The 15,017-nt window shown below is 40.8% G+C and overlaps 2 protein-coding genes across 12 annotated transcripts in view; one reads left to right on the forward strand and one right to left on the reverse strand.

The window, feature by feature from the left end:
• Positions 1–11,344, reverse strand: part of DNAI3 (dynein axonemal intermediate chain 3) — a 55,674-nt gene extending 44,330 nt beyond the window's left edge. For 3 of the 5 annotated variants that reach the window (XR_012160430.1, XR_012160427.1, XM_073357196.1), the window contains exons 1-2: positions 11,255–11,344; positions 657–795 (exon numbers count right to left, since the gene is read on the reverse strand). Coding sequence is in view for 1 of the 5 variants with exons in the window: in XM_073357196.1 (XP_073213297.1) it covers positions 657–780 (124 nt within the window). In the remaining 4 variants the exon portion in view is untranslated. Of the gene's footprint in view, positions 1–656; positions 796–2,527; positions 2,767–11,254 lie in introns of those variants that run through there. The other 2 variants (XR_012160429.1, XR_012160428.1) reach the window with 2 other exon arrangements.
• A 2,831-nt stretch (positions 11,345–14,175) lies between these two features.
• MCOLN3 (mucolipin TRP cation channel 3) overlaps positions 14,176–15,017 on the forward strand; it is a 28,302-nt gene continuing 27,460 nt past the window's right edge. For 3 of the 7 annotated variants that reach the window (XM_073357204.1, XM_073357198.1, XM_073357199.1), the window contains exon 1: positions 14,771–14,852. In XM_073357204.1, coding sequence (XP_073213305.1) covers positions 14,789–14,852 — 64 coding nt within the window. In that variant the 5' untranslated portion in view covers positions 14,771–14,788. The other 4 variants (XM_073357203.1, XM_073357202.1, XM_073357200.1 and 1 more) reach the window with 4 other exon arrangements.

The following is a 15,017-nucleotide window of genomic DNA, read 5'->3' on the forward strand; positions in this document are numbered from 1 at the left end:
TGAGTTATAATACCAGAGCAGTCCAGTAAAGTTACATGTTATTACAGTGAGACTTCATAATATTTTTAAAAAATGATAGTACATTGATGGTGTTCACTATTATATATTCAACACTGAACATTTTCTGCACATTGGCACCTGAGATACCTCAGTATTTTCCTGTACTTAAACCTCTGTCTTCATTGTAAAGCAATAATAATCAATCACACTTAGCTCTCATATGCTTTTCATTGGTAGATCTCAAAATGCATTACAACGAGATAAGCATCATTATCCCCACATTATAGTTGGGGAAACTGAGTCAGAGAGCGGTCATGTTACATGGCTAAGGTCACCCTCAGCCCAGTGGCAGAGCTGGGAATAGAAAATAGGTTGTCTGAGTCCCAGTCCAGTGCTCTATCCAGTAGGCCACATAGTATATCTAAACTATATTTTTCTAAATGAATATAGTCAATTGTGTGATGTAACGTCCATGGTGCTTGTGTTTTGATCACTTACTTGCTAATTCACAAAATTGTAGTAATTCATAACAGGTCTCCCAGTCATTGGTGCAAATTAGTGAGTTTTAATGTTGTAACATTTAGCCCAAGCAATGTAAGTAGCTGCCATGTAAATCTAGGCAACATCTTTCTTTACCGCTGTAGTATTATACATACCAAGCTGTTTTCGCTTGCCTTTGGCTGATCCTTTAGCTTTGGTTTGTTCTTTAATTTTAAGTTTCTTTACTGAACCTTTGGGACTTAGTTCAGAGGTCTTGCTGGATTTTGGACTTTCTAACATTTTTCAGATTTCTGTCTGGAAAGATATTATATATAGCATTAATATATTGTAATCAAAGGGTCAAGTTTGCCGCTGGCCAAAATGAGAATTTTGGCCAAGGCTTACATTTATGCAGCTTATCATTAAAGTCTTTTTCGTCCATGTCTAAAGGCACTGTCCAAACATTTATGTCCCAAACTTACTGTACTTTTGACGTGGCATCTTATAGTTGGAAAGTGCTGCTGCTTCTGTTTTAGGGCATGTCCACACAGCACAGCAATGTGCGCTAGAGGGGTGTGATTTTTAAAGCACACCAGTGTGCTGTGCACTAACTGGCAGTAAAAATTCCATAGTGCATTAAGGTAGGGCGGTCACTAGGGAACTTTTAATGTGCGCCAGGAGCGTCTATATTGGCCAGTTAGCGTGCAACGCAGTACAGTTTAGAAATTATATCCTCTCGTGCACACTGCTATGCTGTGTAGATAAGTCCTTCGTAGACTAGTTATAATATTGATTGTTCCAGGGCTGAATAATTAAAAAGGTAAATAACAAGGTGAGAGTAGTGAAGTACCGGGGGTAGCTGTATTAGACTGTATCCACAAAAACAACAAGGAGTCCAATGGCACCTTAAAGACTAACAGATTTATTTGGGCATAAGCTTTCGTGGGTAAAAAAACACTTCTTCAGATGCATGGTGTGAAAATTACAGATGCAGGCGTTAAATACTGACATATGAAGAGAAGGGAGTTAACTCACAAGTGGAGAACCATTGTTGACAGGGCCAGTTTGATCAGGGTGGATGTAGTCCACTCCCAATAATTGATGAGGAGGTGTCAATTCCAGGAGAGGCAAAGCTGCTTTTGTAATGAGCTAGCCACTCCCAGTTCCTATTCAAGCCCAAATTAATGGTATTAAATTTGCAAATGAATTTTAGTTCTGCAGTTTCTCTTTGAAGTCTGTTTCTGACATTTTTTTGTTCAAGTATAGCTACTTTTAAGTCTGTTACAGAACGTCCAGGAAGATTGAAGTGTTCTCCTTCTGGCTTTTGTATGTTACCGTTTCTGATGTCCGATTTGTGTCCATTTATTCTTTTACGTAGGGACTGTCCAGTTTGGCCAATGTACATGGCAGAGGAGCATTGCTGGCACATGATGGCATATATCACATTAGTAGACGTGCAGGTGAATGAGCCTCTGATGGTGTGGCTGATGTGGTTGGGTCCTCTGACGGTGTCGCTAGAGTAGATATGGGGACAGAGCAGGCAATGAGGTTTGCTACAGGGACTACATCCATCTTGATTGAATTGGCCCTTTCAACGCTGGTTCTCCACTTGTGAGGTAACTCCCCTCTCTTCATATGTCCGTATATAATGCCTGCATCTGTAATTTTCACGCCATGCATCTGAAGAAGTGTTTTTTTACCCATGAAAGCTTATGCCCAAATAAATCTGTTAGTCTTTAAGATGCCACCAGACTCCTTGTTGTTATGGTGAGAGTAGGTTTCACACACAAACAAAGCTGTGTACTTTTGCTACAGTCTTCATGGAACATGTGGAGTACCATTATTTGTCCCGGTGTTTTTAAACATAGGCAGGAGCATAGCTGCACACAGCATTTTTGTCAGAAGTAATGTACAGAGTATTACCAAAGAGATATTTATCTGTATTTTTACTCTAACTAGAATCTGTTGGTGCTACTATCTCAACACAGCTCAAAATGAATAAAACTGTGCTACCTACAGTTTTCAGTGTCTCACTCCTTCCTCTCACCTAAACTTCTTGAAGACAGGCAACAATCATCTTTGAAGGATTCCAGTTCCACGGGAGCAAATTCCAGTACAGTGAAAATAATATCAGAGAGGATACAATGACCAGTTAAATGATATGCCATTCCCTGACCACAGTTTTCTTTACCACAGAGGAAAAGTAGGGATTTGTAAATATTCATCATTTTTTCCTCTTTGTCAATTAACAGTCCATGGCATTTCAATTGCTGGACAGTTCCAGCGCTGTTTTCCTTCAGTCTAGCCTGGGACCTCAACCTTAAAATATCCACAAATCCCACATGAGGCTGAATGTGGGAAAAAGCTGTAGGCCCAGATTCTGTTCTCATTCCCACCACTGCAAATCCAGAGTAATTGGCCACTTGCCTCAACTGACTTTTTAGTTTGACACCATTAAGGGCAAACTTGAACAACTGTACAATTAGTTACAACATACAGTCACACACATTTCTTCTTTGACTTCATTATTCTCTACACACATCTGGAGGCTCAACCAGTGGCTGTCTGGCTTATTTCATTCTCCTTCTTCCCTCCCACTTCTCCCTCTCAAAGGATAGGAGAGAGGGTTTAGGAAAAAAGTATACAGGCTCTTTTTTTCTGCTTCAGAGTGGTCACCATAGTCATAATACATAAAAGAATCTCAAGAAAACAGCTTTCTGCTTCTGCCTTCTTTTCCACTGAAATAGTCCAACAGAGCTTTTCATCTGTATAATGAAAATTATTATAACATTAAAAACCAATTAGAATAGCAGAGATCACAGGTTGTAAGAAGGGTCTATTCTGCTTGATATAAACATAAAATCCTGCCAGCAGTATGGGCCAGACAAGACAAGACCAAACAAAAACGTGAAACACAGTTGCAGCACCATCATGTGGAGAATATACACCCAGCATCCAATTAACTAGCAATTTTTACAACCAGATTGGTCCAGGCTTTCTTAGGTCAGATATTATTAGTGAACAACCAGAAGATTTAAGCATAAGTAATGAAGGCTGGAGTGGCAGTTGCATTGTGCCACAAGTCTCTATAATGTGGGAATACAAATTTGAAACTAGTTTTTAGGAATGTAAACTAATTGGGAAAAGGACCATATTGTCATAAGTGGTTGCACAGCACCTAGTATATTTTGGACGTTACCACAATAGTAATAGAAATAAAAGAAAGGCCATGCACTCATATCATGGGGCAGGCCATGATACAACACTTATTACCAGAGAATCACTGATGAGCCCAAAAGGGAGGTCCCTCCAGCGTCCTTTGGACAGATACCATATTCACCACAAAGGACCTGAGACTGAAGGTAGGTGAGATTTAAATAAAACAAAACAATACCAGAGAATCAGAGACTCCCCAGGGGAAAAATTTAAAGAAGGTATTTTAAGAAGCCTAAAATGGTTTGTACTAGGGCTGTCAAGCAATTAAAAAAATTAATCATGATTAATCACACTGTTAATAATAGAATACCATTTATTTAAATATTTGTGGATGTTTTCCACATTTTCAAATATATTGATTTCAATTATAACACAGAATACAAAGTCTACAGTGCTCACCTTATATTTATTTTTATTACAAATATTTATACTGTAAAAACCAAGTTTTTTTCAATTCACCTAATACAAGTACTGTAGTGCAATCTCTTTATCATGAAAGTTGAACTTACAAATGTAGAATTATATACAAAAAAAAATGCATTAAAAAAAATGTAAAACTTTACAGCCTACAAGTCAACTCTGTCCTATTTTGTGTTCAGCCAATCGCTCAGACAAACAAGTTTGTTTACATTTGCAGGAGATAATGCTGCCTGCTTCTTGATCACAATGTCACCTGAAAGTGAGAACGGGTGTTCGCATGGCACTGTTGTAGCCAGCATCGTAAGATATTTACGTGCCAGATGCGCTAAAGATTCATATGTCCCTTTGCGCTTCAACCAACATTCCAGAGGACATGGGTCCATGCTGCAGACAGGTTCTGCTCGATAACAATCCAAAGCAGTGCAGATCGACTGAGTCAAATGCCACCAGCAGAAGGTCGATTTTCTTTTTTGGTGGTTCAGGTTCTGTAGTTTCCATATTGGAGTGTTGCTTTTTTAAGACTTCTGAAAACATGCTCCACACCTCATCCCTCTCAGATTTTGGAAGGCACTTCAGATTCTTAAACCTTGGGTCAAGTGCTGTAGAAATCTCACATTGGTACCTTCTTTGTGTTTGTCAAATCTGCAGCGAAAGTGTTCTTGAAATGAACATGTGCTGAGTCATCATCCGAGACGTCTATAACATGAAATATATGGCAGAATGCGGGTAAAACAGACCCAGAGACACACAATTCTCCCCCAAGGAGTTCAGTCTCAAATTTAATTAACGCATTATATTTTTAACGAGCATCATCAGCATGGAAGCATGTCCTCTAGAATAGTGGTTGAATCATGAAGGGGCATATGAATGTTAAGCATAGCTGGCACATAGATACCTTGTCGTGCTGGCTACAAAAGTCCCATGTGAATGCCTCTTCTCACTTTCTGGTGATATTGTAAATAAGAAGTGGGAGCATTATCTCTGGTAAATGTAAACAAACATGTTTGTGTTAGCAAGTGGCTGAACGTAAGTAGGAGTGAGTGGACTTGTAGCCTCTAAAGTTTTACATTATTTTGTTTTTGAGTGCAATTAGGTAACAAAAAAAATCTACATTTGTAAATTGCACTTTCACGATAAAAAGATTGCACTACAGTACTTGTATGAGGTGAATTGAAAAATACTTTATCATTTTTGCAGTGCAAATATTTATAATAAAAACAATATAAAGTGAGCAGTGTACATTTTATATTCTGTGTTGTAATTGAAATCAATATATTTGATAATGTAGAAAAACATCCAAAAATATTTAATAAATTTCAATGGGTATTCTATCGTTTAACAGTCCAATTAAAACTGCGATTAATCATGATTAATTTTTTAAATCAAGATTAATATTTTTAATTGCGTAAGTTAACTACGATTAATCAACAGCCCTAGTTTGAATGTGAAAAGAAATAAGTCTAGATGTGTGTGTTGCAACTTAAAGGACCATCCTAACTTTTAGTTTAATATCTTTCCTCCCCACATTGAGAAACTTGGTGCTTCTCTTTTTTATGCCACTACTCTCAAATCATTCTAGAAGGAATAAGAAATCAAATATCATATTCAGCTCTACACAGTCAGAACATGTAAAATTTTAATTTGGAGGCAGCCACTAGCAAAGAGAGGTAGAAGTGGTCATCTATTATACTAGATTTGGGACCTAATCTAGCGGCTACTGAAATTAATATATATTTTGTCATTGACTTCAATGGGAGTCAGGTCAGGGTTAACTGTAATTCTTTTTTTTTTTTTTTTTTTTTACAGTGTTTGGGATTCCACCCCACCCATTTTCTGTTTCACCATGAACAAGATAGAAAACTATCATTTTCCTCTTTTACCAGAGCATGGGAATGACAGGTGATGGGCAACACCTGCATTTAAGAATTTGTTAATCATTACTGATTAGTGCAAATATGGTCCCTGGCTTAAATCCATTCATGAGTTGTATAAATATAAACCACCTTCTTTTACCATAAGTCATAACCGCACTCGCACAAGATCAGTTAACATTCCAGAACTCTGAAACCACTGCAGTTCTGGAGCTGCCATTTTATGAGAATTAACAAGGACTTGCAATTGAATCACAACCTGAGAAGAAACATATTTACTAATTTTACATGGAATGACTCTAAAGTGAAAGGATTCAAGGTTTTACCGTATGTTTACTCAATCTTAATTTGATATCATGAAACTTGTTCATAACCATTTCTACTGAAGATTGCTAATGTACAACTAAACTCACTTTCCAACTGCTTTTCTATAAATATATTTATGTTGTGCATATAATGTACTCATTGATTCTTGCCTGCCTATATTCTTGCACCCAGACTTTGCAGGGAGTAACGTGCTTATCTTACAGTTCTGAGACACATATTAACTTCTGTGTTTTTAAAAATGTGTTGGGACCGTCTAATTAGAATGATTGTATGCTGCTCCAAAAGACGAGAAGAAAGGCAATCTATCTTTATGGGCATATTATGCTAAAGATTGGGCTAAAAAGATAGAGAAAATGTTGTCAAAACCTCCAAGCACAGTACTACAAAAAAATCCTACATGGCACACCATAAAGGAAGGTGCAAGATTGTCAAATGCAAGTACACAGAAAGTCACTACTGATCCATATCATTGTACATTTAAAACAACTGTTGCCCACTGGCACCGTCTGTGGTCCTGTTCCTACAAAGGGATCCTGTCACTGCTCTAACTTGAGCCAGAAGCTTGAAGCCTCTGGATGAAAGAGAGAATGTTTTCCAACACAAAGCAGACAGTAATTCTGAAAATTAATTGGAGGACAAAATGAATCATTGAATATTTAGTACAGTCACTTTACTTCACCACTTCCTTATTCAATATTGAAATGAATCCGGATTGGAAATTTTGATTTGTTTCTAGTGAGTAATCAAAACCATAAGTCATACGAATAGAGGAAACACTGAAATAGCTGAGATTAATCACATGACTCTTTTTAGGAAAGTAATTTACAAAGCATATTAGTGTATAAGACATCCATGTGTTCCATTCTTTTGTTTGACTTTAAAGCTACTGTGCTGAGAGAAAGAGTTTACAAACAAATCTCTTTAAAATAAATTTTAAAAATCTCTCCAGTCTACTTAATTCTTCCCCCTTTATCCTTTATACAACTGAGAGGTCATACAGACATGTGAGGGGTTGGCAGGAAGATTACAGGGATGGGTGGGAATGTGAAATGTAACTGAGTTGAGTGATGGAGATCAAATCTGGAACCCACAGAGGCTGCTTAGGTACCAGCTGGGAGAAAGATGGACATACATTTATTACAATATAGTTAGAAAAAAAAATCTAATTAGCCTTCTTTTATAATCTCACAAACAATACATCAGTTCTGACTCAAAATTTTTCATTCTCTAGGTATGCATTTGTCTGTAGTTAGGACGCTATTAGGGCCTGATCTTATTCCTACTGAATTCAACAGCAAAACTTCTATAGATTTCACTGGAAACAGAACCAGGCCCCTACCATTTACATCGGTGCAAAGTGGATGTAAAATGCTACCATTTTGATTTAGCAACATATTACTCAGAGGTATGTGACTGTACAAAGTGCAGCGCAGTGGAGAATCAAGGCCTTAACCTTTATGAGCCCCTGTGGGTAGCTGACATGAATCAAAGTCTCTAAAATATTATAACATTCACTTTGGTATTATGCTGGGATCTCCTGTAAACTATTGGTCCTTAAAGTATAAGCTAAAGCTAACATTTTCAGGACTTGCCTCTGCTTTGGACACCTACATATTTGGTTTCCTAACTTTAGATACAGTAGTGTCTTAGATAAAAAACTAAAAAAGCAAGGCACCCAAACTTCGAGGACACTTTTGAAAATCTGGCCCTCAGTGACTTGCCTCAGCTCACAGAGTTGAGCCAGTGACAGAGTAAGAACTAAAAATGAGGTCTCCTGATTCTCATTCCTGAACAGTAGCCACTAGACCGGGGTGGCCAACCTGAGCCTGAGAAGAAGCCAGAATTTACCAAGGTACATTGCCAAAGAGCCACAGTAATACGTCAGCAGTCCCCCATCGGTTCCTCTGTCCCCGCTCCCAGCACCTCCCATCCACTGGCAGCCCCGCTGATCAACGCTTCTCTCTCCCTCCCCACACCTCCCGATCAGCTGTTTCGTGGCATGCAGGAGGCTCTGGGGGGAGCAGCGAGGGCATGGCAGGCTCAGGGGAGCGGGTGAGAAGGGTGGAGTGGGGGCAGGACCTGTGGCAGAGCCAGGGGTTGAGCAGTGAACACCCTCTGGCACATTGGAAAGTTGGCACCTATTGCTCCAGCCCTGGAGTTGCCTATACAAGGAACCACATATTAACTTCTGAAGAGCCACATGTGGCTCCTAAGCCATAGATTGGCCACCCCGTACTAGACTATGCTGTCTCACCTTCTCTTAGAAAAATGTAGCACAAACCATAGTAGGTACTATCAGCCTTGCCAAGTAGCTATTCTACCAAGTTAAGTACAACTTCCACTATTACTTGAATAACATTTTGTTAGTCACTTTTTGTTAAACACTGACAGTATGGTCAACAATGTACAAAACACAGAAAAAGAAATGTCTCCTGCCCAGGGGAGCTTACAATTCAAATAAGAATCTTGCTCTGTGAATTTTTCAGAAGAGGCCAAGAGTTTAATTTTTAATGTCAAGCAGAAATGTTTTGTCCATGTTCAGTTCCTATCCTCACAGAGAGCTCTCTCTAAGTTCTTATACTGCATAAGAGTAGGACTCCATTACATATACATATAAATACCCAAATGCAATATTTTCATAGTGATGTTCATTAACTAAATACCTGAACACTAAACTTGAAAAATAACAGCAGAGTGTACAAAACATGTATACAAAGAATAATTATTGAAAACATAATATAATGTACAAACCCCGGTATTAAATAAACCAGATATTTTATCTATGGGCTGGTTATGTCCACAGATACATGTGATTTAACTATCTACAATCTTTCATAAACTATGAGGAGTCAATTTTCAGCACAAATTGTCAGAACAAGATCATATATTAACCGGTAATGTCCACGCAGACATTGTTTGACAACTTTGTGTTAGATATTTTACAGATTAATTGTCATCATGGAACCGATGTGCAGTCCTTAGACTCTCAGAAGAAAAATGAAGATCAGAATGTTCTCCTAATTGTTTAATGGACCGAAAAAAGTAGAATTATGAAACAAATCCACAAAGTTGCCGGGTGCCACAGAAAGAGAAAGGTGATTAGTTATGAGCAATGAAAGGGATGCTGTCTAAACTGAGAAGGAAGAAAGATTAATTAGTGGCCTAATTGAACCATTTAAGGTCATGTCTGTGTGTATTACTAATTTGAAACTGATTTATTACAATTTAAAAATACTGAATCATCAAATGTACATCTACAGAACAAAACAGTACCAGCAAAGTATCAAAAACGTACTTTATTATTTTGTTGTCTGTGTCACCAGATCTAAATTAAAGGGACACTGGCAACTTAAAAAGCACATTCCTGTTTGGAAAAAAAAAAATTGTTAACAGTAACAGCTAAGAATGATCAAATCTGTTCAGAAGCCCTTGTGTTGTTTATTTTGATTAACTTCATGTAATCTGCAGTACACAGTTTTCGATATGCCCCCAAATATATGATCTGACAACGTATAAGTGCATTACAGAAGTTGTTTGGAATTAAGCTAGAATTTTTGGCAATTGAGGCCCTGATCCAAGCAAGCATCTGAGCATGTGAGTTGTTCCACACCAGTCAAACATATGCTTAAATGCTTTCCTGAATCAGGACCTTGTTAGGGGCTCAATGGGTTTTGCCACCTGAGGGGACACAGGGAGGCAGTTAGAGACTGTGGAACATCAGTTAGATGTTTCTGCTAAAATTATCAGCAATGTAAAAATGTTGACATTTAAAATGCCATATTTAGGTCTCAATCATCTCACTGGAAGCAGGGAGCAGTGTACACATCTCTGAGTTATAGTTTCTGGGTGACTGTAGATTCAGGAAGACTGCAATGCATCATCTTACATCAGATTAACATTTTCAAGCTTTTTTTTTGCAACCACCGGGACTAGAAACATAATATTTTAAAAATAAAACCTTAGATTCTAGAGCACAATTCTGCAGCACAGTGTGGATTCCAAGATAAATTCCAGACAACACAAAGAATCCCGACTACAGGTTTCAGCATGCTACACTCCATTTTGATCAAATTTTCAGCCACCTTGTAGGTGCTGTCTTTGCTAAGACTACAGACCGTGGCATGCAATACTCCATTTTATTCTGAACAGAGGTGCTCATGGAAATCTACAGGTACCAGCATGTTCATCTTGGTAAGTGTGGACTGTGCATTTTTGCCCTAAGTGGAGTCTGCTCTGAACACTGGGAATCTGCCTGCAATTTTTCAAAAAGAAAATGAGGGTGATCTGTATAACAGACCCATGTTATAAATTTTATAGTGTCCAAATGGAGGTCTGGTCCCATGGTCAGGACCATTTTCACATTGTGGTGTTTGTTGCTAGAAACCACCAAAATTAGATTAAATCACAGGTTCAAAATATTGCCCAAAGCAAGCTTCCTAGTACCACCTTTTCCTTTCTCCTCTTTCTCCTGATGCTTCTTTTCTGCCCTCTTGTACAGTGTTTATGTTTTTCCTTAGGCCATATTTTGTCACTCGTTTTAGATGACAATTAAAATCTTCTCTCCCCGCCCCCATCTCTCTCAAAGAGGTTTTCTTCGCTGATTTGGCCTTTCTTCTTCTGCTTCCTTTTTGCCTTCACTGCTTTCTCTTGCCATCCCAATCACTCCGCACCATTTCTAAGCCCCTTGCTCCCCTTCCCCTCCCCTTTCTCCTGCACCCTCCTGGGACTGCGGGCTGCATACCCAGGGGGTGAGTATTTTGGAGGGCGAGCGGCTGAGGGTGGGAGGTCAGGTGGCTCTCATTGAATCGGGATGGGGGGTCACCCTGCCCCTGTGATTACCCCTCTGTGGGGGTTTATGCCCCCGGGCTGCCAGATGCTCACCCTGCGCTCGGCTGAGACCTCCACGCCCAGAACCCCTCTCTGCCCCCGGCCCCGCTTACCTGCCTGCAGGCTCAAGGGTCCACTCTGGGGTCTGGGCGAAGAGGGCCTCAGGCCACGCTGCAGGCGTCGTTAGGATGCTTCGGTTGCTAGGGCCGAATGACAAGCAGGACTGACAATTCTATCAGGCAATTCGCGCCTTCGAATTCAACCCGCCTCCTGCAAGGGGAGCCGCGATTGGCTGAGACAGACGAATTCTGTTCTAAAGGCGACACCGAGAAGACTACAATTCCCAGCATGCTATACGCTGCCATTCTCGTAGCCACCGGCGTGAGACGGTGAGCAATGCATGCTGGGGATTGCGGTCTCCTCACTGGGGCGGACGAAGAAAGAGTCTATTCTGGGCGCATTGTGGGCTCCTCTGGCTGTTCAGTGCAGCAAAGGAGCGGCCTGCGCGGGGTATAGACACCTGGCTGCGAGCAGGAGGATGGCTCTCAGATCCCTGCAATCTGTTTTTAAGGTGAAGGCAGGGGGGACAGACCTGCTGCCCCAAGGCTTATCCATAGAGAGGGAGACACTTCACACACACCTCTCCCCTCCACAAGCCTTAACCACAAGCTGCTGCTGGAAGACCTTTGCTTTTGTGCTAGCTCTTCCGACACAGCCTCTGCACCTGTGTCAAGATTCCCCCTCGGTTGCTAAAGCTGCCACCCTGCCCCCACACACAGGTGGCTCATGTCCCAGTTCCATCCCCCCCTTCCAGGCCCTGAAATTGAAAGCCCCCCTTGTTTCGGGGTTCTCCTTGATTTGGGGTCATTCTAAGGCTGTTGTGAGTCTCTTCAGATAGGGGTGGGAATTTAGGTGTTTTGGTGAGATAGTTTGTTTTGGTTTTGTTTGTAAATCTCCCTCCTTCAGTGCCGGTCTTACAGATTTTAGGTGAAGCATGAGAATCATTTAGATTGCCTTACTTGATTGTAAGCTCTTTGGGGCTGAAGGTTCATCTTTTTGTTCTGTGTACAGCATCTAGCTCAATGGAGCCCTTGACTGAGCCTTTTAAATGCTACTGCTGTACAATAATAATGACAACCTAGGGGACATGAGTGCCACTTTCTTCTGTTCCTTTCCACACAATCAGGAGGGTCCTAATCTCTTTTAAATCTGCTGATACTGTCTCTGACTCTCCCAGTCGTCCCCCCCCGAAATTATAAAGGAAAAGATTTCTTTTGCCACTGCTGAGTCTGCCACAGGCTGGGCAAGGGGTCAGCAGGTAGATCAGTACTAATGACACATTGCTAGGGCAGTTTCTATCTTTCATGAAACTACCCTCACCTTAGGCAGCTGTACCAAAGCGATCTTTTGTATCCTAGTTCGGGAGTGACTGATCCTCAGGAAAGAGTCTTATTGTCTCTTTGAAGTCCAGCTAATAACTTTAATAGGTTAATTATATTTGATGTTTATTATGACTGCCTGTGTAGAACTATAGTCAATGGAAGTCATTCAGCATAGCTCAACCCTCCCCCTGCAGACTGCTCTTTGTAATTATGATTTTGTTACTGGAAGATGAAGATTTTATTAAAGATCCAGATGCAACTAATTACAGCACAGTGTATTCTTTCTTCCAAATCAGGAATACTGAAAAAAAAAAAAATCCAGACACAGAACTAGTATTACAGTACATACATAATATTCCAAAACATCTTATATAACAGTCTGGCTGTGACATTACATTTCAAGAAACAGTATATAAATAGTATATATATCAAAAGTTCATCACTTGGTAGAAGGCCTTTCTTCCAACAATTTCAAAGCACTTTACAACCAGTAGAAAATTAATCCTCACAATACCTATGTGAGATAGACCAGGATTATTAGTCCTGTTTTCAGCTGAGGAAACTAGAACACAAAGAGGGCAAGTGACTTATCCAAAGTCAAACAAGAATTTAGTGGCAATATCAAGAAAACAACCCACATCGCCTGTGTTTTAACCCCTTCTACTACAGCATGAACAATAAAATAATTACTATATTAAACATTATTTTTTGTGCAAAGCATATTAAAAATAACACTTCAATTCAAATTTGGCCCCAAATTTAAGTTGTATAAAAACAAGCTACATCAATAGAAACATTCAATTTTATTTAAAATTATAGTGGATGAATAATATCCAATTCCAATGCAAATTTTATAAAAATAAACATCCCCCTGCATTGTTTGCAACCCAAACATTACCCTCCTGAGAATCTAACAGGGAAACGAATGATAAAAATGACAAGGACTTCACTGATTCTGAGAGTCCAAGCTGAACAACATGCAAAAAGTAAACAGCATAATAATGACAAGTAAAACAGGTGTTTATTTAGATTTTTCCATGTTGACTTCCTGGATGCTATGGGTAATGCAAGCACGGAAACAGATTTGTTTTAGAATCATAGAATATCAGGGTTGGAAGGGACCCCAGAAGGTCATCTAGTCCAACCCCCTGCTCAAAGCAGGACCAATCCCCAGTTAAATCATCCCAGCCAGGGCTTTGTCAAGCCTGACCTTAAAAACTTCTAAGGAAGGAGATTCCACCACCTCCCTAGGTAACGCATTCCAGTGTTTCACCACCCTCCTAGTGAAAAAGTTTTTCCTAATATCCAACTAAATCTCCCCCACTGCAACTTGAGACCATTACTCCTTGTCCTGTCCTCTTCTACCACTGAGAACAGTCTAGATCCATCCTCTTTGGAACCCCCTTTCAGGTAGTTGAAAGCAGCTATCAAATCCCCCCTCATTCTTCTCTTCCGGGGACTAAACAATCCCAGTTCCCTTAGCCTCTCCTCATAACTCATGTGTTCCAGTCCCTAATCATTTTTGTTGCCCTCCGCTGGACTCTTTCCAATTTTTCCACATGTATGTTTTCAATGTATGATTTGTATGTCAACCCAGTGTCCTCGTGCACTAACCAAGAGATGGCTGCATAGCGGTTTTGGGCCAGAGCGAGACGAGCAAGAAGGATTAAAACAGGCTCCTCCTCTTCTAAAGTGACAGGTAAGGAAGATGAGTGTAAGTGCTGCGGCAACTTGGCCTGTGGCTCGGCTCGTCACACCGTCGTTTTTCGGACGACTGTCTGGTGGCTGGGGGATGTGGTCTGACGCAGAGGAGGAGAGGGAAAATGCCGAAGCGGGGAGGACTCGGACCAGGCTGCCCGTGGGAGGAGGCTGCCGGAGGAGCCGAGTGGCAGTCACGTGCTGCTGCTGTATCAGCTAGTCCCTGAGGTGAGGTCCTGGGCCCCGCTGCCGGCAGACACCAGCGCTCCCTCGCTTCGCTGGTCCCCGTCGGCCACAGGCCAGGAGAGGTGCCTGTGCGGCTGTGAAACCAGCTCCCAACTGGCGCCTTCTCCTCAGAGCAATTTGCACCTTCCCGCCTGGCTGCTGTAGGTACGTGGGCTGGCGCGCACGGGCTATTGGCATCAGGTGTCCTTGCACTTTGCAGCGATGCTAACAAGATCGCCCTGAGTAGTTTGCCGAGGGGCAGGTTATATAAGTAATGTGTCAGGGCTACTGTTAAATAAGTAAATAGATCAGTCTCTGCCCTGGGGAAATAGCTAAGCGGTCATGGAGGAGACAGGCACAGGAGCAGACTGCGAAATGCAGTTTTTCTATTGTTACCCTCCAAAAGGTCAGTTTGTGCGCAGACCCCCTTTGGCGTCTCTCATCCCAGACGGTTGGGGAAAACTCTGCAGGGAAAGGCTCTGTGAAGCTACCTTTAGGATGCGGAGATTGGGGAACAATTTCCTCCCTTCATGTATCCATTGTATTTTATAGCCTCTTTAGAGTGCCAGGC

Source organism: Lepidochelys kempii, chromosome 8 (genome assembly GCF_965140265.1).
Source record: "Lepidochelys kempii isolate rLepKem1 chromosome 8, rLepKem1.hap2, whole genome shotgun sequence".
Taxonomy (NCBI): Eukaryota; Metazoa; Chordata; order Testudines; family Cheloniidae; genus Lepidochelys; species Lepidochelys kempii.